This window comes from Varanus komodoensis, unplaced genomic scaffold (assembly GCF_004798865.1).
Source record: "Varanus komodoensis strain SLA01 unplaced genomic scaffold, ASM479886v1 scaffold16, whole genome shotgun sequence".
Lineage (NCBI taxonomy): Eukaryota > Metazoa > Chordata > Lepidosauria > Squamata > Varanidae > Varanus > Varanus komodoensis.
Window position 1 is genome coordinate 12,425,610 of NW_025335468.1, and position 24,188 is coordinate 12,449,797.

The 24,188-nt window shown below is 38.2% G+C and overlaps 1 protein-coding gene across 1 annotated transcript in view; it reads left to right on the forward strand.

Moving 5' to 3' along the window:
- The window catches only part of SOX6 (SRY-box transcription factor 6), a 345,673-nt gene that overhangs the window by 91,850 nt on the left and 229,635 nt on the right, over nt 1-24,188 (forward strand). Inside the window, exon 4 of the mRNA XM_044426093.1 lies at nt 13,112-13,201. Within this exon, the coding sequence (XP_044282028.1) occupies nt 13,112-13,201 (90 nt within the window). The remainder of the gene's footprint in view (nt 1-13,111; nt 13,202-24,188) is intronic.

Here is a 24,188-nt window from a genome sequence, read left to right on the forward strand (position 1 = left end):
AGTGAACTACTTGCTTTAAGGCCATTTTTAGAAGTTTCTTGTCTTAGATATTTATGCCTACTGGCTATGTAATATTGTAGTTAGAAAGGACCAGATACATCTAGTGGCTCATCCAGAGCTGTGCTGCACTGGTCAGCCTACTCACTATGGCAGACTTCTTCAATCTGTTGTCCCCCAGAAGTTTTACATTACAATGCAGCATGCCCCTATCAGCTAAAATGAGCTCTATGGCTTTTTTGGGGGGGGGGGGGGGGGTGGGGAAGGGGATCTAAACTTGTATAGAATAGTGCCCTGTATTATATATGCTTATCATATATCAGTGTAAGTGAGTTAAACACCAAAAACAATATATTTGTTTCACTGAATACCAATTAGAGTCTGTACAGAATGTTAAATAATATTCTGATTGCTTGAGAAACAAAGCTGCTGCAGAGATTCTTTGAAGGAAAGGGAAAGGGTTAGTTTGCTGGGGCTAACGCTTCATACAAGCTATATGGACATTAGAAGTGTTGTAAGTAAACTGTGAAGGGAACAGCTTGTAAGGCATGGTAACCTAAGGAGCAGGGAGTATAGAAAGAAAATACTTGAAGAAAGAATGCCAAATAGGAAATTAACTGAGAATCAGGAACCTGACAGAGGAACTGTAGGAAAAGGGCAGAAGAAGCAGGGGATGTATGGAAGGAGAAACAGTTAAACAACTAGATATACAGGGAGAGTTGGATGGCTTTAAACTATGGAGCTGTGCCCCTGTCAGGTTGGGTCAATGATGGGACATGCATGTGAGAAGGTCACATCCACTCCCTGAAGCTGTATTAATTGATGTAGCTTTGATATAGCTTTGAAGCTATATTATCTGCAAGGCAGCAGAAAAGACAGGTACCCATATTATACCCATTGTCTTTTTTCACCATAGCTAGTAACAGCTTAGGGCAGGAGACAAATTCATTGAGGAAAATTCTGTGGGAAAATAGTTACTAGTTTGAAGGCTCCTGTCTGGAGTTTCCTGTCAAGGGTAATTTGACCTCCGCATCCATATATTTATCATTAAGACTTTATAAATAGTATGCATCCTCATCGTCTCTGCATCCTAGTTCTGACAGGCCCAGTTACATTTACTGTTAATGGGACCAGCAGCATTAGTCAGTTAACTGGGCTGAGGACTGAGCTCATGAGTTGGATGTAAAAAGCTGTCCACAGTAAGCACATATTATGCAAGTGGCATGCAGGTAGTATTTATGTCTTTTACAGTTGATAACATTATTTTCCTACTTTTTGTTGAGATAAAGTTGTAAGAAGCTGGTATTATCTTGTTCTGTTTAACTGTGCTTTCATGTGTTAAAATCCAGTATTTATTATGCCTGGGAAGATCTACTAGAGTTCATTATACTGTAATAAATACCAGTACAATGGCTGTATTTAATATTCCCCATATGAAATTGATATGATAATTTCTCTCAAGGGAGAGATGTAAACAGTTGTATCCCACAGGTTCATGTATTAGGACCAGTGTTTGCCTACTGATTAATTAATCATGTGGAATTAGGAATTAGGAGCAGTGAAGTGGCCAAACTTGCAGATTACACCAAAGTATTTACTGTGGTTAAAATCAAAAGGAATTGTGAGAAGCTCCAAAGGGATCTCTTCAAGCTGGGAGAATGGAAATTGCAGTACAGCATAAGCAAGTACAGAGTATATTAAGGCAAAAAACCCCCCAGCTTAAAGTGGAATTTGAGCTAGTAGTGAAGGATCTGGAGGTTATGGTGAAAATACAATGAAAATTATGCCCCAGTGCAGCTGTGAAAAAGCAAACTCTGTGTTAGGAATAAGTATGAAAGATATCCTGTTGAGCTCATATTCCTTCCATAAATCATCGGTGCACTTAAACTGCACTTTATTTTTAATGTACATTTCTGGTCACCATACCTGAAAAAATGACATTATAGGTTCAAAACAGTGCAGAGAAGGGCAACTAAAATAATCAAGTAACCTATGAGGGAAGGTTACAACAGCTAAGACTGTTTAGTTTAAGGAAATAGGCAAGAAAGTAGCAATATGATGGAGGAGTACAGAATTGTGCATGATGTGAAGAAAGGAGACATTTTTCTCTCTCTGTCATAGTACATAAGTCAGAGAACTAGTACATAGAGTCTTGAGACAGGATAGAGGCAACAGAGACACCAGGACCAAGGCAATACAACTTCAGGGAAAAAGGATTCCAAAAGCAGGGTTTAATGGCAAGTACAAATCAGAGTCATTGTGTAGACCAAGGTCAGGAACCAGAAGTATGCATGAATGCTGAACAAGAATATCGTCAAGAAAGTCAAGAAGCACATCAAGCGTCAAGAACCAGCAGGACAAGCAAAGGTGCAGATAGCTTGGATAGGATAAGAAGGTGGGAGACACAGCAAAGAAAGATCCATGGCACAGCAAGGGATATGGCAAGGCAAGATACACAGCAAGATGCAGGAGACAACAGCAAGCAGATGCAGCAAAGGTCAGTAAGATGCAGGAGCTGAACCACAGTGTGCAGGAAACTTTACACTACTGAAGTAACACAGCAAGGCAAGATAAAAGTCAGGCAAGAGGCAGACACAACAGCAAGGTAACATGGAAAGGCAGGAAACACAGCAGGAATCAAGAGCAGGCATAGCCAGCAAGATGCAGGCACAACAGCAAACAAATGTATATCACTGAGGCAGCACGGCAAGAAGCATAGCAGCAAACAAGACCTACATCACTGAGGCCAGTTCTAGAGAGAAGAGCATGCTCTTATATAGCTCTTCTCCCAGCTGGCACTTATCAGTAGAATGAAAGCTCCAGCAGGGCTGGGTGAGATCCTGCAAATATGTTAGTGGTTGCTCTTCTTCTGGCTACCAGAGCAGTCCAGATCCTGACACACTATATGAACAGAACGCTGGATTAGATGGCTTTTCTTACCTTTCTATGTTCTAATTAATGAATTGGTTTCCAAAGAGAATCACCTAAAAAGAAGAGAAACTGTAGCAGTCGCCGCATTTTAAAAGATCTGATAATTATGCATGGAGTTATATTTCATTGCATTATAATAGTTTTTTTAAAATGAGCGGGCAGACTCTTGCACTTGTGGGACCTACTTTGTATTTTTAGAATAGTCCACAATTCAGAGGCAGCTGGTATGTGTGTGTGTCCATTGGTATCAATTATCCATTGCATCCTATGAGCCATACGAGGTATGTTAACTCAGGTTGCATGACAAGTCAGCCCCTGTGATCATTTGCCTACAGGGGCTTGTGGGAACAATTTTTGTGAAATTTTGTGACTAGTCATGCCATGCAAAGCCAGGCAGCATGGGTTGTTTGAGAGTTAGACAGCCTCAAGTAATTCATGACTATTTTAGAGCTATGAGTATTTGACAATTTGGTACCTGGAGACCAAATAAGCCACAGCAAACTGAGCACCATGGAAAATATTGCCTGTGGGCATCCAGCGCAATGTATCATCTCCCACTGGTAAATTAAGCCATAGTGGTCTGTTGTGATATCTGAACATTTATGCAAATACAAATATAATTCCACAGTTGAATCACTAAAGAACGGAAATTCTAATACATGACACTTAAAGTGTCTGTTAGGGCTTCCCAAAGACCTAGTCAAAGGTGGCCGATTAATACTTCCTTTTTAAAGGTAAAAAACTCTGAAGTGAAGTGGTAAAGAATTAACAAGAAGGCCAACCACAATAGACATTATTTTTACAAGTTTACTTGTTATTGTTAAACTATTGTGACTCTGGCATCTTTGCCAATCTACTGCAAATGATCCTGAGATCTTCCAGTAGATGCTGATCTATGTGATGCCTTATGTCAAACTTAAGGATCAACTCTTGCAATAAATATATGCAGAAACTTAATTGTTTTTCTAATAAAGATGTTGATCTGTTGAAGATTATTTCATGTTTTGAAACAGTTTATCAAAAACAGGCTTTTCCAAGACTGTTTTCCTTATATTCAAATACATTTGTATATATTGAAATACAAAATGGATAAATAGTCACATTTCTATTTATTTTGTATAAATTTACCATGCCTATGCGATCACTGTTAAGAAATGTACTTTTGTCTTCCATCACTCTATAATCCCAGGATATAGAAAGGATTGTATGCAAACAAGTTATGGTTTAGAACTCTTATCAGCAATAATTATCAGCCTACAGTATTGTTATAACATGTTCTGAAAGAAGCTTATTATGAAAAAAGAAAGTGAGACTCTCAGAGCAGTAATAAAGAGACAGATCACATTTACCATTGATATGGATGTTACGAATATGCCACTGTGTAGAATAGTGTTTTATTGAGTCTCAGAAAGTCAGAGCTGATTTGAAATAATACTGTCTGACAGGCTTTGAAGTTTTGCTACAGCACACACACATTTAGGCTTTCTTTTATGTCTGACTTTTACCATAAGAAACAAAACACACACATGACATGAACACATTCTTCATATCTCTAAGTCAAAGAAAGTAATGTGAGGGCTACTTCAGTAAATTAAAATTAACCAGGGAAAGGGAAAAGACACTATATAGATGGATGCAGGCCATTTGAAGGTCACACAGCAAAGGAAGAACTGGGCTTCCTCACTTGTTGAAGGTCATAAGATTGAGGACTGTAGTGGGTGAAAGAGAGACAAGCAAGTTGGGAGGGAAAACCTACCCTTGATAAGATCAAGATGACTTTCATTTAGTCAGAAGAGCTTAAGACCCTGCCTGTGATAGTTAGCACACTTGCTGTTCATCTGTAGTCAAGGATTCTTTCCATTCCAGAACTGATTGATTACTCAGTGGATAAATGTTAATTGTGTTCATCATGCCTTCTGATCACAGTGAAAGCATTTTTATCTTTTTTCTTTACCCTGCTTTATCTCTTTTAAATGAATTCCTATGTATTTGGGTGGGGGGTTATTTTCCTTCTTTTTATGAGATTCCTTAATACCATAAAAACAGAAGTTGCACAACATTATAGCTTAAGAGTCAAGCTAGTGTCCCATATCCACTTTTTTGAGAGTAAACCTTAGTAAAAGCAATGGCCATAGGATAGCCATGTTGGTCTTTTGCAGTTTATTTATTTATTATTTATTAAAACATTTCTATGCCGCCCCATTCGCCAAAGCCTCGGGGCGGCTCACAACAGTTGAAAGAAAGAAAGAAAGAAAGAAAGAAAGAAAGACAGACAGACAGACAGACAGACAGACAGAAAGAAAGAAAGACAGAGTCTTGTGGTACCTTAAAGACTAACAAATTTATTCCAGCATAAGCTTTACTCCATTAATTGAATACAGTGCATATAATTCATGGGCAGTATTCAGCACTGCAACTTATGTAGCCTGAGCATAAACGATCCACACAATAGCTGATAGGTTATGTTGGCATGAAGAGTTTTCTGAGGAAACCTGTTATACCAGTTTACACTATTGATGTTGTACTAGAAAACACTTAGACCAGCACTACATTGTGTAATAGACTGCTGTTGTGTTGTTGTATAATGTTCCATGAAAGTTTGCAGCAGAATAAATTTATTACTCTTTAATGTGTCACAAGTCTGCTTTATTGTGCAAAATCTGTGAGCTTCCATATAGCCTGAGCTTCCTGATCCTGCCTAACCTTGGAAGCTAAGCAGGGTCGGGCTGGGTTGAAATCCGGATGGGTGATTTGAGTCCTGTATTGAACAGGTGATTGGACTTGATGGCCTAATAGGCCCCTTCCAACTGTACGATTCTGTGATTCTATGATTCAAGGATTGTACTGCCAGAATATAAGCTATCCGATCTTCTTTTGATATCTGAATATCTAAATGTCTAACCCATGTCCAACCACTGCTTGCAAAGCAACATACCATCTGCAGTTGTGGGTTTGCACATTTTCCCTAAAATGAGCTACACAGAAACATTCTCAGTTAAAACCTGACTGTTTTGCTAGGGGTCATCTTATTTTCTGAATCTAAAACTATTCTGGGTATCTAGTGCTCATCTTAAATACCATTTGAACCCCATCCAAGGGTAGGATATGCCAATAGGTTAATCACTTGTTATTTCAGATGTTATATTAGTTAATTTTCATATTGGTGCAGTTGTATTCCATTAAAGGGTTATCCATGGTTGCGTTAACTGAGCCTGTGAAGCAATAAGGAAGAACATATTGGAGTATGTGCACTTGGAATATTCCTAATGTTTAAGGAAAATACCAGGGACAAGTCCTTACTGCTGCATTAAGCTTCTGCACCACACATTACTTTCTAGAAGCTAAGCATGAAGGCTCCTGATATGCTGGTGTGAAGAGGGTCTCATAAGCCTTGTATAGGCTAGAGTACAGACAATAGACTGTTTAGTTTTGAAATGGTTTTGTGTATTTATTTACTTATTAGATTTATATCCTGGTTTTTGTCTTACAAAGAACTCAAAGCAGTTTGCATAATTCTCTTCCTTCTGCTCTCAGTCATATTCCCAGAAGAACAACCCTATGAGGTAGAAAGCCTGAAAGTCTGTGACTGGCTCAAAGCCACCCAGTTGGTTTCATGGCTGAGTGGGGACTAGAACTCAGATTGTCTGAGTCCCAGTTTCATGTTCTTAACCACTATTGGTTCAGAATAGAGCGGCCAAGATGTTAACAGGGACCAGCAGGTACTCAACTATAATGCGGTCCTCTATCAGTTACACAGGCTGCCAAATGAAGTCTGGGCCCAATTTAAGGTGCTGGTGATAAGCTATACAGCCCTAAATGGCTTGAGTCAGGAATACCTGAAGGAATGCCTTCTTCCCTATGTGGCCTCCTGCCCCTTGAGATCTGAGGCAGAGGTCCTGCTCCAGGAGCCCTCCTTGAAGAAGAGGGCCTTCTCTGTGGTGGTGCCCCAACTATGGAATACACTTCCCAGAGAGGTTTGCCTGGCACAACATTATAATCTTTTCAGTGTCCGATGAAAACCTTTTTATTTTCCTGTCATTTTAATATTTAATAGATTTTAACTGGGGTTTTATTATTACAAACTGTCGGATGCTGTGGTGTTTTGTTTTATTCCATTTGTGTTTAGTGTAAGCCGCCCCAAGAAACTAGTGGTGGACGTGTTAGAAAAGCTATACATACATACCACACCGGCTCTCACTTTTGTATGGGAGCTTGGCAGATGACTTTTAATTTTTGTTGAAAAAGGAAGAGTGGAACATAGTCACTTAACATCACTGCTTTTTAAACCAGAGCATTTTCCTTGCTTGCTTGCTTTTCTTTCAGTTCCTCAATACAATTCATAGTGTTCTTTTAACAATTTAAAAGGACTGGGGTCAGAAAAACATATGTTACATCTCCTTTTTACTTTAATAATTTCTACTATTATTATTGAGAAGAAACATTATGAAATACAGTAATGCAACATATGAACATAGCAATTGTGTTGGGAACAGTGGCAGAGAATGGGAAATCCTAAGAGAATGGATAACTAAATGAACATCAACAAACCTTGGAAGGCTTCACATGCGGGAACAGATGATCAGTACAAGCCTTGTCACCTTTGTACAGAATTTAAAGGTGATTGTATCATTTGCCATGGTACACACATTCATTTTTCATCCTTATTTTTAAACTATGGTTTGTGCCAAATTAGTTTTCCAGATTTTGATTCTATTTTGAAGCATTTCTCTAGAAAAGTTGAAATGAGCTCACAGAAGCACAATCAGTGCTTCTTCAAAAGAGGTATGCATGTTTTGTTATAGGTGGCAACAAAAAAAATAAATATTATTATAAGTATTAAATACCCTCAACAACTAGGGAACACACCTTTTCTCTAATGCCCAGAACAGCTTTGGAATATTTTTCAAATTGCAATTTACCTTTACATAAAATGATGAGAGCTTATCCAAATGAGCATTTCTGTAGTCCTTTAAAATGCCAGTAAATACTACAAAGTGCCTAACTTTCTAATTGTAATTCCTTGTCACTTTTAAAAATCTGTTTGCTTCAGTTTTATTACATGGTATTTGTTCCATGGTGGTGGTTGTGTTGAAAAAATTTATTGTAAAGCCAGCTTATAACATAAGGCTTTCCATAAAATGCAGGGATGATTTCATCAGCATCCTCATTATCTTCATCACTATAGTGCAACAGTTTAATAACAATTACAAAAATTAATAACAAACATGTATATATAGCAACATGAACAACTATGTACACAGAAACATCTGATAAGGTTTTAAAAAAAGAATAACTAGGTTATTTTCCTGTAGCTAAGAATATTCTTGGTAAAGCACGATTGACTCTGTCTTTCTGCACATTAGTACTTTTATCAGGGTGTTTTCAGATGAGACTTGTGGCAGCATTCTATCTCTGGGGGTCCAGCCAACATTGCCCCCAGTCATAACCTTCCTATGTTTTCCTGCTATTAATTCAGACATTTTTCACTCCACAAAATATTAAAATCTGTTGAGGAAAATGTGATGTAATTATTTTACAATTCATTCTGTTTGGTATTGCTAGGAGTCCTGCATCTGGAAGCACCCTCAATTTAGGATCGGGGCTAGTGGGACATAGGAGCCTTTTTGCTCTACAAAAAATAATCATCAACCCATCATCATTTAAAAGGAATGTTAAGCTGATGTACATGTCTGATCTTTTGCCTCATTAGGTATCTTAAGTGCATGTGATTTGCAAGATTCTTAGTAGCAGAGTCACATGTCCAGAATACTAAGGTTTATAGATTTCTGTTATTTCTGTTGAAATTAAAGCCCATTTAATGGTATTGGTACCAGTAGGCCGGCACATAGAAATAGGGGTCATAAGTCCAGGGCAAAAATAAGTCCAGAAATATTTTTAAAGAATCATTCATCCTCTTGATCAAATTGTGAGAGAGCATGGCTTTTATATTTATTTTGAAATGTTACCATAGTTCTTTCTGTGGAATTAGTGCAAGTTGTTAACTCATCCAAAGACAGTGAATATCTAGTATTAAACCTATGCAGTATGACCTGTGCCAACAAATCCAGAAATAACCTCTTTCCACATTTACTGCTTGGAAAGCTGCCTACCACTGAAGTGAATAGGAAAGCCTCGGCAGTCGTGAAAGCTTTGCTGTTGCAGGAAGCAGCATCAAATTGTAACTTTTGGTGGAACATGGCTTTCAAGCATAAGCTTGAAAAGTGTAGGTTCTACTGGGACATACCATTCTTTATGTTATTGTAAACCATCTCGAGGTGGGGCATTGTATAAAAGTTTCAAAAATAAATAAATAAATAAATAGATAAATTCTTAACTGTGCATCATCCCAATAATTTCACTGGACCATGTGTTAACTTTCAGTTTATTGTTCCCTTGGCACTCAGACTAGATTTTTAATGCCTTCTCCAGGAAAACTCAGAAGCTTTGTATGCATCCAAACATACATATGTGGAAAGCAGAAGGACACAGGCTTCGTACATATTGCTAAAACAATCTTTCATGCTATGTGCATGAACAGAATGTATTATGTGTGAAATACTTATTTGGCTTGTGGTTATCTTCCCCAGTACCCATAACTGGGAAGAGGAATAAACCAGTATTCAGTTTTGCTAACAGGTTCCTAGTTTACTGTTATGTGTGAGTAAGGCATTTTGGCATAAAATAATATCTAGTTTGTTAAACAGGTCAACAAAACTGCCCAGGGAATACTGTTTTCTAGTTCAGCAATTGATCAGTGTTTCTTTTAAACCACAGTTCCTATAATGACAAGCCTGGTATCTGCTAAAATGAAACCAAATTTTGATTTATTTCTCCTTGTCCTTGTGCAGGAGGAGAGGGAGCATGAAAGTGTGAGGCATCACGGGGGCTCCTTTCTGCTTATGCATGCAGTGTAAAACCATAAGAATGCTCTCATTCTTGTTTTCAGAGTGTTTGTCAATAGATAATTTTCATGTTAGGCAATATGTTTCACATGTTCTTTGTTCCCAGACCTTAACTGTAATTTAAATTCAGATTGATGTCACCATGAAAATTAAATTTTAGCAGATGGTATTGTTGCTGTGTGCTGTCAAGCCATCTCTGACTTACGGCAACCCCATGGCCTCCAAAATGTCCTGTCCTTCACAGCCTTGCTATAGATTCTTAACATTATTTTTGTTTTCTAATACTTGGGATTGGGTTCTTCTTACATTTGCCACAATGTGATACAAGAAAATATATCACAGCTGGACTGTTTAAACATTTTAAGAAATATTTTCCACTTGCTGGTTGAAAAAAAATGGAAAGCAAACTTTAGTGGTTTATATCACTGTTATCAATGGAGAGGTGATTACCCTTACTTTTATTCATATTGACACTTTAGTTGGATTAAAAATTAAAACTACTCATCCATTTATGCAAGTCTTTAAAATAACAAAAGTGCTTTGAGGTTGAGGTGCTTTGAGGTCTTGCTGCTTCTTGATACTGTAGTTCATTTGATCCTAATGCCTTTTTGTCAATAATTTGAGAAAAGTGTCTAGTTAAAATATCTTATTAGCAACTTTCAGTAACTATCACTATAAAACCAACATTCTTCAATTTTATAGGGATAAGGGTGGGCATAAGAGACATGTATTTTAAACTGGTATCACAGGAATGACAAATTACAATGTTCTATTAATAATTGATGGTTATTTGTTGATTCTTCTATTATTTGGCCAAAACTCAAAAGTAATAAAGACTTTAATTGTTAAAATTAAATTATTTGTTTTATTTTATAACAAGTATTTTTATGCTGTCTGTTGCAACTTAAAGCTTCTTAATTTTGTGCTCCCATGCTCTCTCTCTTTTTGAAAGGATATAATTAGTAAATTGGCTTTCCTACTACAATATTACTTGGGAGAAAATACACATGCTGTTTTTTCTTTCCAAAGATGTTCAAATGATGTAACCACAACTTACTTAAAGGTTGCACTTCAACATTTTCTAATGGTAAAATGACATCATGTAAAACACCCATAGGTTTGCAGCACTGAGTCAACATTGGTCAGCTATTTTAGATGTAGCACTAAAGCATGAGTTAGTATTATAAGAATGTGTTGCAGCAAGCCTCAAGAAACAGATTGAAAATTTTTTTATGTTTCCATGAATTGCATTTTAGCATTTAATCTGACCAATAAACTGAGGTTAATCTTAAATAAAGTTAGTTGAAGCAAGCCAGCTTTATAAATCACGGTTAACATTAACCACAATGGAGTCGTTTACTCTAAAATGGAAGTGAAAGCTTCCAAATTCCTTCTTGTACTGCACCAGAGATGGAAGGAAGGGCATGAATACTAGAATTGTGGCTTATACCTATGATTGCAAACCATGGTTTAGCATTACACCCAAATCAATTTTTTGTCTGCCAAATAAATTCCTTGTTTTCCTTTGAGTTTCCTTGTCACACTTGAAAAGGTACATGAGGGAGGGGGCTATGACATATTCTTCCTCTCTTGCATTACCTTGCTGATGCCCAAAGTGAACCAGAGACAGTTGTTTAGGGCAACAGCCTACAGCAGGATAAACTGGGACAGGAACATGTTTTATACACACACACACACTTTGAAAGATAAGAGTGCTATGCCTGTCTCTAGCACACACATCCCAGGCCCTAGAGGTTAATTCACATAACAACAGCATCAGTGTAAGGGGAGATGTGAGTGTTCCATGAATAGGATTGTTTGCTTATAGGCTTCATTTTTGAAGAAAAGTAATGTGGTCTATGCACAAAGAGTTTTACATGGTGGCAGAGATATTTGCTCACTTCTCTAGAATGCAAAGAGGACACTTGCCTGGTAACTGTGTGAATGTCTCATGTGCAATGCCATGAGGACATGCAGAGTCTGTCTGGGTGATCTGACTGTACATCAATCTGTACTTTGGAATCTGTACTAGCTGATGTGTACTGCTTATAATCCCATTGTAACATTCTATTGCCATGGCTAAATTTCTGATTATTTTCAGAACAGCTTTATATAAAATAATTAATGTTCAGTTTATCTTCACAACTGTGTAGAGTAGGAGAGGCAAGCTTGCAAGCATACACATGTGAATGACAGTCTTCATGACTGAATGGAAATCTGAACACGTGTTGGTAACTTCCCGATTAGATTTCTGCAACGCGCTCTACGTGGGGTTACCCTTGAAGATGGTCAGGATACTTCAATTGGTGCAGAATAGAGCTGCCAGGCTGCTGACGGGGACTGGGCATTGTTCTCATATAACCCCAGTTCTCCATCAGCTCCACTGGCTTCCAATAGAAGTCTGGGCCCAATTCAAGGTGTTGGTTATGACCTATAAAGCCCTCAACGGCTTGGGCCCTGGGTATCTAAAGGAACGCTTGAATCCATATATGCCCTCCCGCCCCCTGAGATCAGCGGCAGAGGCCCTTCTCCGGGAACCCTCCGTGAAGGATATTAGGAGGGTGAGTACCCAGAGGAGGGCTTTCTCTGCGGTGGCGCCCCACCTATGGAATGTGCTCTCCAGAGAGGGCCGCCTGGCGCCGTCGTTATTTGATTTCGGCACCAGGCGAAGACCTTTTTATTTAAAACTTATTTTAAGTGTTGATTTATTATGGAGGATTTAAAAAAAAAATTAAGCTGAGAGGCACCGGGTTTTAATATTTTTAGTGTATAAATTTTTATATGATTTTGTTTGTTTGTTTGTTTGTTTTGGTTGTGAGCCGCCCCGAGGCTTTGTTGTGATGGGGGCAGCATAGAAATGTTTTAAATAAATAAATAAATAAATAAATAAAAATAAATAAATAAATCAATCAATCAATCAATCAATCAATCTAGGGCTTCACTATCCAAACATAACACTTCATCTGATACAGAACATGGGTAGTCATGGGCAAAACTCACAAGTCCAGACTGACAGTAGATATTCCCTCTTCCTGCTCAAACATTTTTGCTGCTGCTTAGTCACATCTAGTCGTAGGTAGCTCCTGTCTTAGCAACACTGTTTACAGTGCCATGCTGAGGTGGCATTGACTTCTGCCCATAAGCCAAATATAAGCAAAATATATTATGACACTGAAACAACATTCTAAATCATGTCTTCTGGTTTATCAGCTCAAACCATCTATGTGTTGGTTTCATTAATGATAGTTCTTTATGAATGTTTTCTCTCTTTTTAAAAATAGATTCATCTTGCATGGAAAAATTGCTTTCTAAAGACTGGAAGGAGAAAATGGAAAGATTAAACACAAGTGAACTCCTTGGAGAAATTAAAGGTACAGTATAATGTAGGCACCTGCTTTTAATTTAAAAAGTAGTCCTGTAAAAAGATTTTAAAACAGTGTAGATGTCTCCTATTGATATATGCCCCAAATTCTTAAGAATTCTAATGTGACTTCTCTTCTTCAAATGTCCTGTCAGTGAGGAAGTGACTCCTGAATTGCTGGCATGTCCAGGTATTTTATTTTGTGGATCTGACCTGTCTTAAGGGCTCTGCACTTTGCAGGATGGAGTTGTATGTTTAAGTCTGCATTAATCTCTTGGTTGCACTATTTTGCATAGCAGCAGTTTGAATTGTGTAATCTACACAGTTGGTAGCTTCCTATAGTGAACATTGTGGTGTGTGTGAGTTCTGGGGAACTCCACAGAATACCCCTTAAGTTTCAGTTGTATGCTATAGCAGTGACCAATCAGGAGTGTGGGAACCTTATTCAGGTTATTTCCTTAGACCACCATTCTCAAATAATGCTCTGCAGGGTAATGTACTGATTTCTTATCCCACCACAAACTTACTGTTTAGAGCAAGACTGTGAAGCAGTACTGCAAGAAGAAAACAAGTTAGGTGATTAGGAAAAAAAGAATCTCAATTGTAAGAAACAAAGGTGTGGTTCTGTAAAGAAGAGCTGCTCTTTGCACTGACTGTTACTGGAGAGTTGTTTACTTTATCAGAAGGAAGGCGTTGTTCTTAAGGAAAAATGAAGCACATATTATCTCTTTTAAAAAGTGCCCTTCTATTTTTCAGACTGGCATCTCAGTTGTGGTGAAAAGTGCCAGGAAAATAGGAAAAGCAAAAACAAAAATCCAATATGCTGTTTTGTGCCAGGCCCTCTCACATTTGTGATGCCAATCTTGTTTGCCAAAACGTACTGAAGAGAAAAATATTATTAATCATGCAATAGATATAGTAGAAGATGCCTGTCTAAAATAGACATGATTGCTTTTAAGTTGGATTCTGTATCCATTTCTCATAGTTGTGATAAGCCACTATGGTCTAGTGGTTAGTACTAGAAAAGGACTGGGCACACCCTGATCAAGTCCCCACTTGAGTATAGGTCTCTTTTGGCACCTTTGGCCCAGTCACTGAAACTCAGCATAACCTACCTAACTGGGTTGTTGAGAAGATAAACCCGAAAAGAGAACAGTGTACTCTACTTTGGGCTCCTCAGAAGAGGAAAAGGTAAACTATAAATAAAATCAATCAGCCAGAGAAGTAATACAGTGCTTTCCAATTCCTTCTATGGCACCCAGCAGGGGCCAGTTTTGTTCATGATTATTTACATATTGCACATAGAATGCAATGTTCACCAGAAATTTTTCTGGCACAGCTCGTAGTAAAATGAAAGGGATCCCCTTGTTACATTATTTGCTCTTTTGGCATGAACAGATCCTGACAGGACAATGTCTATGAGCTGCTAAATCTTAGCCAGGGCCATAGAAATAAAATATGTTCACACAGGATGCACTGATAAACAGTTCTGAGTTTGATTTCATGGAATTTGTATTATGCATACAAACAATGGCCAAGATACAAAGAACCATAAAAATTAATTCTCTGCACCCAAAGAGTTGTACCATAATATTCTTTCACTGTCACTTATTCATGCCACGGAGCAAAGCGCTTCATAAATTCTCCAAAATCACTTGTACTATGGTATGGGGAGCAGTTCTTCAAAGATAAAATCTCAGCAATGTGTTGTACTAGGATAAAAACCTTGTGTGAACCTTTAAACAGTTATATAAATACTTGGAACGCCTTCTCTCATATATACCTACCCGACCATTAAGATCTGGGGAAGAGGCCATTCTGAAAGAGCCAACTTTCAAGGAGGTGAGAAGAATGGCAAGTGGAAGGGCCTTCCTGGTGTCTGCTGCCCACCTATGGAATAGAGTCCCCGGAGAAGTTCTCCTGGCACTGTCTTTACTCTCACTTCGGCTCCAGGCGAAAGCATTTCTCTTCTTCATCCATTTTAACAACTATTTTTAAGGGATTTAACAGAGTAATGGTTGACCTTTACCTATACATGATTTATAATGATCATTGTAAAATTAATGCTGTTGTTATTTATACTTTTAATTGATGAATTTTATCAATTTTATTGATTTTTGTATTTTGTAATTTTAAGATTTTTTTTCAATCTTGATTGTGGTACACTGCCTAGATAGCCTTTTGGACTGCTTGGCAGCATACAAATATGATAATTAAATAAAAATTGGAACAAATTGCCAATATTAACTAATGCAAAATACTTTACAAGTATTTTTATCAGTAATTTATGCATATATTTATAGGTTGCCTAGGAGGGCCTTGCCAGTTATAGGTGGGCTGTAAATGTATGTATAAATATAAATAAATAATTTTACATGCAAAATGTCTCTCTTCCCCTGTGTAGCTGTTGTAAAGGTTCAGGTCTCCTACGATTTGGAGGAATGCATGACTACCCCTTACAGCATTTTTCAGCTTTCTAGGTTTTCTTTTCCAGTCGCATGTCATTTATCACCATTAATAAGCTGTTTTTAGTTTTCAGTGTCATGTGTCAGCATAAATCTGTAACTTAGCAGAGTCCAGCAAGCATCATGACATTGTCCCAGTGAAATAGTTTACAGTGGTTTCTATCAGCATACAGGCCCTTTCAAGATCAAATAAACAAGATCCGTCCATAGATAACATAAGCAATTGCATGATCTCCAAGAGTCATAATTGCACTAACAGTCCTGTAGATATATGAGTTCCGGGTCCCCATCTAGTGGGTGAAGTGTTCTGGCTTCCATTTCTGGAGGAGCTCACTACTGGAATATAGTCTATATTTATAGTCTTTGTGGCTTAAATGTCACATGCTGTCTTTCTTTGTATAGTATGCTCTATTTTGGGAGAGACATTGACTGATGTGCATGGCTTTGCCAACTGCAGAAATGCATTTGCATTGTATGGCTCAGTTAGTTTCACACAGTTCTTTAATTCCCTCTTTGGAAGATGTAACATCCTTAGATATTTTTTAAAATAAAAGAAATCCAAGGCTTTTGTTTTGTGTATGATTTGTAATTCTGGTGATTTCACTTCTAGGAAGGTTTGTGCTGGTTTTTGGTCTTTTAAAGCTTAACAGAGAAGTTCTGCTCTGAATTTCCCACTATAAAATACACTAAGTGTATTCCTGATCTATATCAAGTTTCATGCTGATGGCTTATGATAGAAATAGCTGTTTCTCTTTTCAGTAGCCAGGGGAGGAGACTCATGAGGAACAATGGTACACATCTTCTAATTTCAATACTTTCCTGGAATATGTTGGTGACCATTCTGTGAATACTGTTGTAATATATGTTTTGGTACAAGTCCTGCTGCCACTTGTTTTCAGAGGAAGGTATAGAGTAGCATAATTACCTATTACAGTTGTATGAAGAGTTCTGAAAGAAAGAAATGTAGGTTACCTGTCAGAAGTTCATTGTGCATGATAACAGAATACACAGGAACATTGTGAGCAAAAGACAATTCAAGATACTACCATATAAGTTTTCTTTGAAGTTTATTCAAGATGTGCTGTGATTATTTCTCCAATAAGGCTAAATCCCTTTTGGCAACCCATGAGTATATATGGAAGCCTTCCCGCCCTCACTCTCTATATAGGGCTTATATATCACAGGAGCACCCATAGGTTTTTAATTATTCCACTTTGTATGGCTGTAGACATTTCAAAGCTCTCCTTTGTGTTCTGTGTTATAAATGACTTTTACTTCTTTTGAAGTCTACATGATATACATATGAGCAATTAAAAACACAGCTCAGGGTTGGAGACACAAGGTCTTCTTAATTAAAACTCAAACAAAAGCTACAAGAAACCCTTCTCCTCCATCCCTCCATGATTAAGGTCTAAAGTGTTAGGATATATTAGAATCATTGTTAACTACTAGGGTTTAGAAAATCAATATACAAGAAAAGGATCAGTTGGTTCTCATTAGGGAAATCAATGTAAATATTGAATAGAGGGTGAGAAGAACCCTTAAACATAGTATATAATCACATAGTCGTGATTATATACTACAAGGCATAAAATTATTTTTAGTTATGAATTTATTAAAGTGACCACATGGAATACTATATTTAATCTTTCATAGTACTAATCTGTAGTATAAGTATATTTTACAGTTATATTGATCCAAGATCCACCTTTTCTCATAAAGGCTGAAGGAAGATAGCAACAAATTATAAACGTTAAAAGTAAGGACGTGAACATCCAGAACCAAGCATATGTAATTTCAGTGGAAAAAATAAGCATGTGCTTAATTCTCTCTCATTGAAATCACTGTTAACTGCAGTGCTTATTTTGGGCTTGCTCATGCCCTAAATATACAATGAAGATAGCTCTTCATTTGTGTTTGGCCGCTGTACCCATTTTGTCAGCCACAAGGGCTACCATAAGTTCAGAAATTTGGATCTCGAAATGTTTAAATTAAATGATTGATTGATCACTCATGAATGGTTTGTGTAGCTGGAAGTGCATGATGTACTTCTCTCTCTCTCTCTCTCTCTCTCTCTCTCTCTCTCTCTCTCTGTGCGTGCGTGCGTGCGTGCGTGCACACTGTGTGTGTGTGTGTGTGGGGAATACTTTTTGGCCCTATTAAGGGCCCCCAAGATAGTTTACAGTTAATCCAAATAAAATCACTACAGCAATATTAGAGAGCCAGTGTTGTGTAGTGTTAAGAGTGTGTGACTAGGACTCAGGAGATCTTGGTTCTAGTCCCCTCTTGGCCATGGAGCTAAATGGGTAACTTTGGGCCATCACAGACTTTCAGCCAACCTACCTCACAGGAATAAGACTGAGAGGAGGAGGAGGAGAATAATGTATGCTGTCTTGAGTTGCTTGAAAGGGAACAGGTGGAATATAAATATAATAATAAAATAAATAAAATTAAACAGCATTAAAAACAGATAAAGAAGCTAAAGAAGGTGGGAAATTTGATGAGACATATAATGTGGCACCACTGAAGGCCATGCCTAATAAAAATGTTTACTGTCCACCTTAAACCCCCCAGGGAAAGAACTAGTGTAGTTTTGGAAGGGAATTCCATAATCAGTCATGCCACAGAAAAGGCTGCAACTTAAGTTCGTACCTACCCTACCCACTCTGTGTTGGGAAATAAACAAGATTAAGCCAATGGTAGTAGCTTGAAAATATCAAGAATTTTCCTATGATAAATTTTGGCCCAGTATAATTATTTATCCTAATTAGGCAAGAGAGCATCTTCATGAGTAAAATGTGTCATTCCAGATGTAATATTAGAATTATCCTTTGTGATCGACTTTTAAACTATCACTGTCTTCACATGGTAAACTGCCACAAAGAGTGATTTAAAGTAGCTTCCGTGTCAGCTTGTTCTTAGGCCTAATTCATATGTGTATCCCATGATATGAGGCAGCCAAGAATACATCCATGCTCAATCTACTCTGCAGTCCAAGAAGTTTGTGCAAAGTGTATCCAAGTGATCCTGACAATAAGATGTGTCACTCCTGTAGTCATGTCATTAAAATATTTTATGTGCAAATAGTCACAACTGAATCACATCTTTGCATTGATTAATTTGCCTAAGATCATTCATGCACACGTGTAGATATATGCATAGCGGCTTTCTAATTAGGTAATATATAATCAAGCTCCATTCTCTGTGAAAACTATGTCCTTTACACTGCCTCACATTAAGTTCACCTCAAGTCAAGCTCCTTGAGTTGACAGCAAGAAAGTTTGGCCAATTAAAACAAGTAATCATTTTAATTAACAACTAAGCAGAACAATTGTCAGTACCTTGCATGGGAACTTCACATTCCAGTCATAGAATTAGGTTTATCTCATTCTATCAGTAACAGTTTTGAACACACTAAGACAAAGTCAGCTGAACTGAATGTGACTTAATAATTCCAAAATCAATTATTTGATTTCCTGGTTCTTCTTTTTGGTCTCTGCATCACACACATGGGTGCTGCACCTGCACAGTGGCTTGATTTGGGGAGATTCTCCTAGCCAAGCCTAGAATTTTTGGCAGGAGCTTCACCCCCTACAAAATGTGCTTCTTGGGAAGCATGTTCAGTTGGCTTCAGACAATACAACAGCCATTTCTTGTATCAACAAACAGGGCGGCACAAGATCTGCTTCCCTAACTTGTCTGTACATTCGAATATGGGTTTGGTGTATTCGCCACAAAATATACCTGATTGCCGTTCATGTGGCGGGCATGAGGAATACAGTAGAGGATGCTCTCAACTGGGCCCTGTTTCAAATACAGGAATGGGAGTTGAACAAAGAGGTGAGGTTCCATCTCTCTTTACACCAACCACTGACCTCTTCGCAATGAGGAACAATGCAGCATGAGATGCTTACTGTTCCTGAGCCAGCAAAGGACAGAGCTCTTTTGGGGCGGATGCATTCCTTCTTCCCTGGAAAAGGACTCTATCTTACACTTTCCCTCTCATTACAAAGACAATTGCCAAAATACAAGAGGGAACATCCTGCATCCTGATAACATCAGGATAGCCAAGACAGCCTTGGTTTCCATCCTTTCTACATCTCTTTAGCCAGACATTCATACACCTACTAAACATACCAGACCCAATCACACAAGAGTAGGGGAAAGTTCTATACACTGATGTCCAGAGGCTTCATCTGACAGCTTCCTTTATCACCTAGTGTCAACAACTGCTGGTTTAGACACACAAATAAAAATTATTTTACAAGCAGCACTACATCCCAACACCAGACATTCCTTTGATCCAATGACAACACCGATACATAGAATTTTAGATTTCTACTCCCTATACCTGAAAAGTCTAAAGCTGATCTCTATCAAGGTCCACCTCTTTCTCCTCTCTGAGATGCTCAATCAATGGGTCTACTGTTTTCTCTCATCCCCTTGCACAGTGGTGTATGAAAGGACTTCACAGCCTTCCTCCCCCTATTCTGTCACTGGTTCCCAGTTGAAGCCTGTCTGTTGAAGCCCTAATGAAACCTCCATTTGAACCACTTGCAACCATCAATCTCTGACTCCTCTCATGGAAAGTCTCCTTTTCGGTAGCCATTCCCTTGGCCCAGAGAGCAAGTGAGTTGTGCGCACTAAGGATAGGTCCTCCATATCTTACTTTCCATAAGAAGGTGGCTAGACCTTGTTTTTCTACCAAATGTCTCCTCATCCTTTCATTTGAACCAAGAACTAATACTTCCAGCTTTCTCCCATCTCCATCAACACTGATCAAAAGGGCATTGCACATACAGGACATGTGGAGAGTGCTAGTTTTTACAGACCCCATATGGAATTGATCCACCAAATCAAAAGGCTGTTTATTAAATATGTGGACTGTTCCAAAGGTGAACTGATCGACCCACATTGTTTGGCCCACTGGATCATAGAGATTATCAAGCTAGCATACCAGCTGTTGCAACTTGAGCTACCACAACCAAAAGCCCACTTCACCAGGGCTGGGTCAACAAAGACTGCCCTACGTGCGGGTATACCTTGACATAAGCTGTCACAGCAACTGCTTGGTCTACAACATCAACTATTGTACGTCACTACTGGTTCGACGTGAAAACGAGACAAGAGTGCTCCTTCAGCTGAGCTGACCTCTGCTCCATTCTTCAGTGACAACACCTCCCACCTCCTGCTTTGGGAAGCATGTTAATCACCCATATGTGTGATGCACAGAGTCCACGAAGAAGAAAGTTAGGTTGCTTACCTTTAACTGTCATTCTTCAAGTGGTCATCCGTGCATTCACACAACCCACCTTCTAGTCCCACCTTGGTGTCAGTGGCTTTCGATCTGTGCCGCTTCCCACAAAGAACAGTACGTATTAGAGGGTGAAACATTGGTCTCCAGATGGACTGACAAATGGCGGAGCCCCACCCATTTATACTAGGAGGTGGGCAGGGCTCACGTGAAAAATTCTAGGCTTGGCTAGGAGAATCTTTCCAAATTGAGGCACTGTGCAGGTGCAGCACCCCTATGTGTGAATGCACAGATGACCACTCGAAGAACAACAGTTACAGGTAAGCAACCTTACTTCATGCATTTGCTTTAACGTGTACATTTTGTATTAGAAACAAGGAAAATTACAGAAATATATGCCACAACTTTTTATATATGCTGTAGTAGAGCTAGCTTTGTTTGCCAGAAAGGAGATTACGTGTTGTTTTGAACCCTGACCATCAACAGAAGAAGTAAAATTGCTGGCAGAACAATTTCCCCTACATGTCTTTTTGTAGCTCTCACAAGTCTCCCAAATGTTGTCTGGACAATTATTTATTTGTTATCCCTCCTTTTTTCCTTTCAAGGAGAATCCTTACACAATTCACCTTCTCAATTTTATTCCCACAACAACAACACGGAGGTAGGATTGGGATTAATTAGGATTAGGGATCCTCCTGATTCAATGAAAGATTCAAAGAGGTTCATGGGAAGGAAAGCAAAGTCCTTTTGCACACAGTTGATTGAAACCTACATATCTTCATAGTATACAGTACTAGGGTGCCCATGCACAGTTAAAGTTTCCTACCTTGTGAAGGCAGTCAGGCAGACATGCTGCGGGAAGACATCAGGCAGTATAGGTAAAGGTTATTCAAGGGGACATAGTGCAGTTAAATATAAACTACACATTTCTAATTTATATTTTGCTCTGGCATATATAAGTCAATTCTCAGTTTTACATGTTCAAATTAAATATATGAATGTGTAGGAAGCAAGCTATTTTTTTTAGAGAACAGTGTCTAGAAATTCTATCCTATATTGAACAAATGATGACACTGTCCAACAGCTGCAAAGCCTATCTTGTTTTTCTAGGCCTGGTTAATCCAAAAATTTAAGTGTTTTTCCATGAAATGTCTCCATTTTTGAAGAAGATAGTATACTCAATACTATTCTTGGAAGCCATTGATCTCTTTTAACAAACCAGTGTCTCTAACAAATGTAAACATTTGATTATAACAGATATTATACCTTGCTTATACTTAGTAGACATTTCCTGCATTTAAATGTTTTAGCAAGCAAGACTAGGAATATCTGGCTTTAGTTCAGACTGAACAGTCAGGATAGATATGGTAGTGGTTCATCTTAATCAAACCATAATGAGAGACAATGGATATCTCCCTCTCTCTGTATAGGAGAGGTAATGTGTGTGATGCATTGTCACAATGGTGACCTTTTTTCTTTGAATGGATTTTGCAAGAAAAGTTTTTCAAAGATGGTAGGTTTCATTCACAATCAGAACACTTATTCTCTGATTGCTTTGCATGTATAAATTGAGATGTGTACTTTTGCATTCTATGCAATGTCAAGTACGTTTCATTTAAATATTATTTATGTAAGGATTGTTGTCTCTATCATCTAGCTTTATTTGAACATGTACTGAATGATCTTGAAAGTGAAGGGTACAGATTTTACCTTTCAATAAGGGATGAAAAAAGCAATGAGCGGGCCAGTCAATAAAGTGTAAATATACAGACACATATAGTTTCAATGGAACTGGCATTTATTAAAGAGGTTCTCAGAAGAAGAAAATATAAAACATAATTCTGTATCAATTTTTAAAGTGTTGCTATATCTTAGATAACACTGTTTATATACTTCATATTCTGGGTAAATGAGTGCCCTAAAGAGCCTACTGTGCAAGTAGGGCCATGCTGAGCTGCTTCATTCCTCGATACCATGCATATCATGTAGTCCCTCTCATATGCACTCATGCATGCAGGATGAACATATATAGAGAGGGGAATGTAGCATATACTACAGTATATACGACAGTATTTTATCATGCATGGAGGACTCCATGCAGTCAATAATGTACACTTAAGACTGTACAAGGTACCCCTTTGTGTAGATATTCTGAGTGAATGGACATATACTTAGAGGAAAGTACTTGATTTGTATAGAATTATTCTTTTAGACTACTACTACTGCTTATGTGTTGAGCTGAATTCTTTCAATAATACCTGAATAAGGCCCAGATCTTATTTTGATTTTTTAAAAGTGCAAAGTAGGATTGTAGAACCTCTGATTTTCCTGACTTGCACCAAGCATGTGCTAGCCAGGGTGAAATCTCAGTGTGAGAGATTTCAGCTAAGCAGATCTTTGTATTTTAAATTTCCTCCACACTGGAAGCGGCCAGGATGTGTGTGTGTAACCTAGCTATGCCATATCCAGGCTTGTGGAGCTGAGGCCTGTCTAGGGGATCCACAGCGAACTCTGACCAGTGCCTGAAGCCCTCATTTCATGTCCTCATGTTTGCTTCAACTGGTGGCAAGATGGGCTTTATGTAGGTGGAACTGGACTACCAAGGCAGACAGAGTTTGCCGTTTGACAGAGCTTCTGTCTACTGGGAAGCTCTGTCAGTGAGCTTCATCCACTTCATCCTCCAAACACCATAGTGTCCACAGCTAGTGGATGTGGCGATTAGGGAATTCTGCTTGATCTGATGTACAGATTAAACATATTGCCTGAAGAAAATGGGAAGTATCCTCCATGTGATGAGTTCTTCATGAAGCTATATGTGAGATGAAATATGGATGATACCATGGTTGTGCTAAATCATGCCAAGCATTTGTACAACAGTGTGTAGAGGTTAAAACATGGCATTCTACAATTCCTGGAAGAATCACATGATGGTGTTTGCAGGGCTGCTGTGGCAAATCTGTCATGCTAATACCTTCCTTTGTATGATGAGCATAAGATGCAAGTAAGTTCTCAGTGTTCAGATTTCTTACTACTCTTTTGGATCAAATTTAAGTTCAGAGTTGAATTAGGAAGAAGCAATGTTACATAATTATTATCTTGATGTTTTAAGTACAGGGAAGCGTTTCATGTGTGTGGTCAAAGTTCTGTTGCCCTGAAACCTGTTTTGTGTATATAAGGAGAGAATTTAGACAGTTATGGAAGGATGATGTTCTACTTCGATTTAGCATTGGACAACAGTAAACGTTAATCTTAAGGCATAATAAAATAAGTAGCAATTC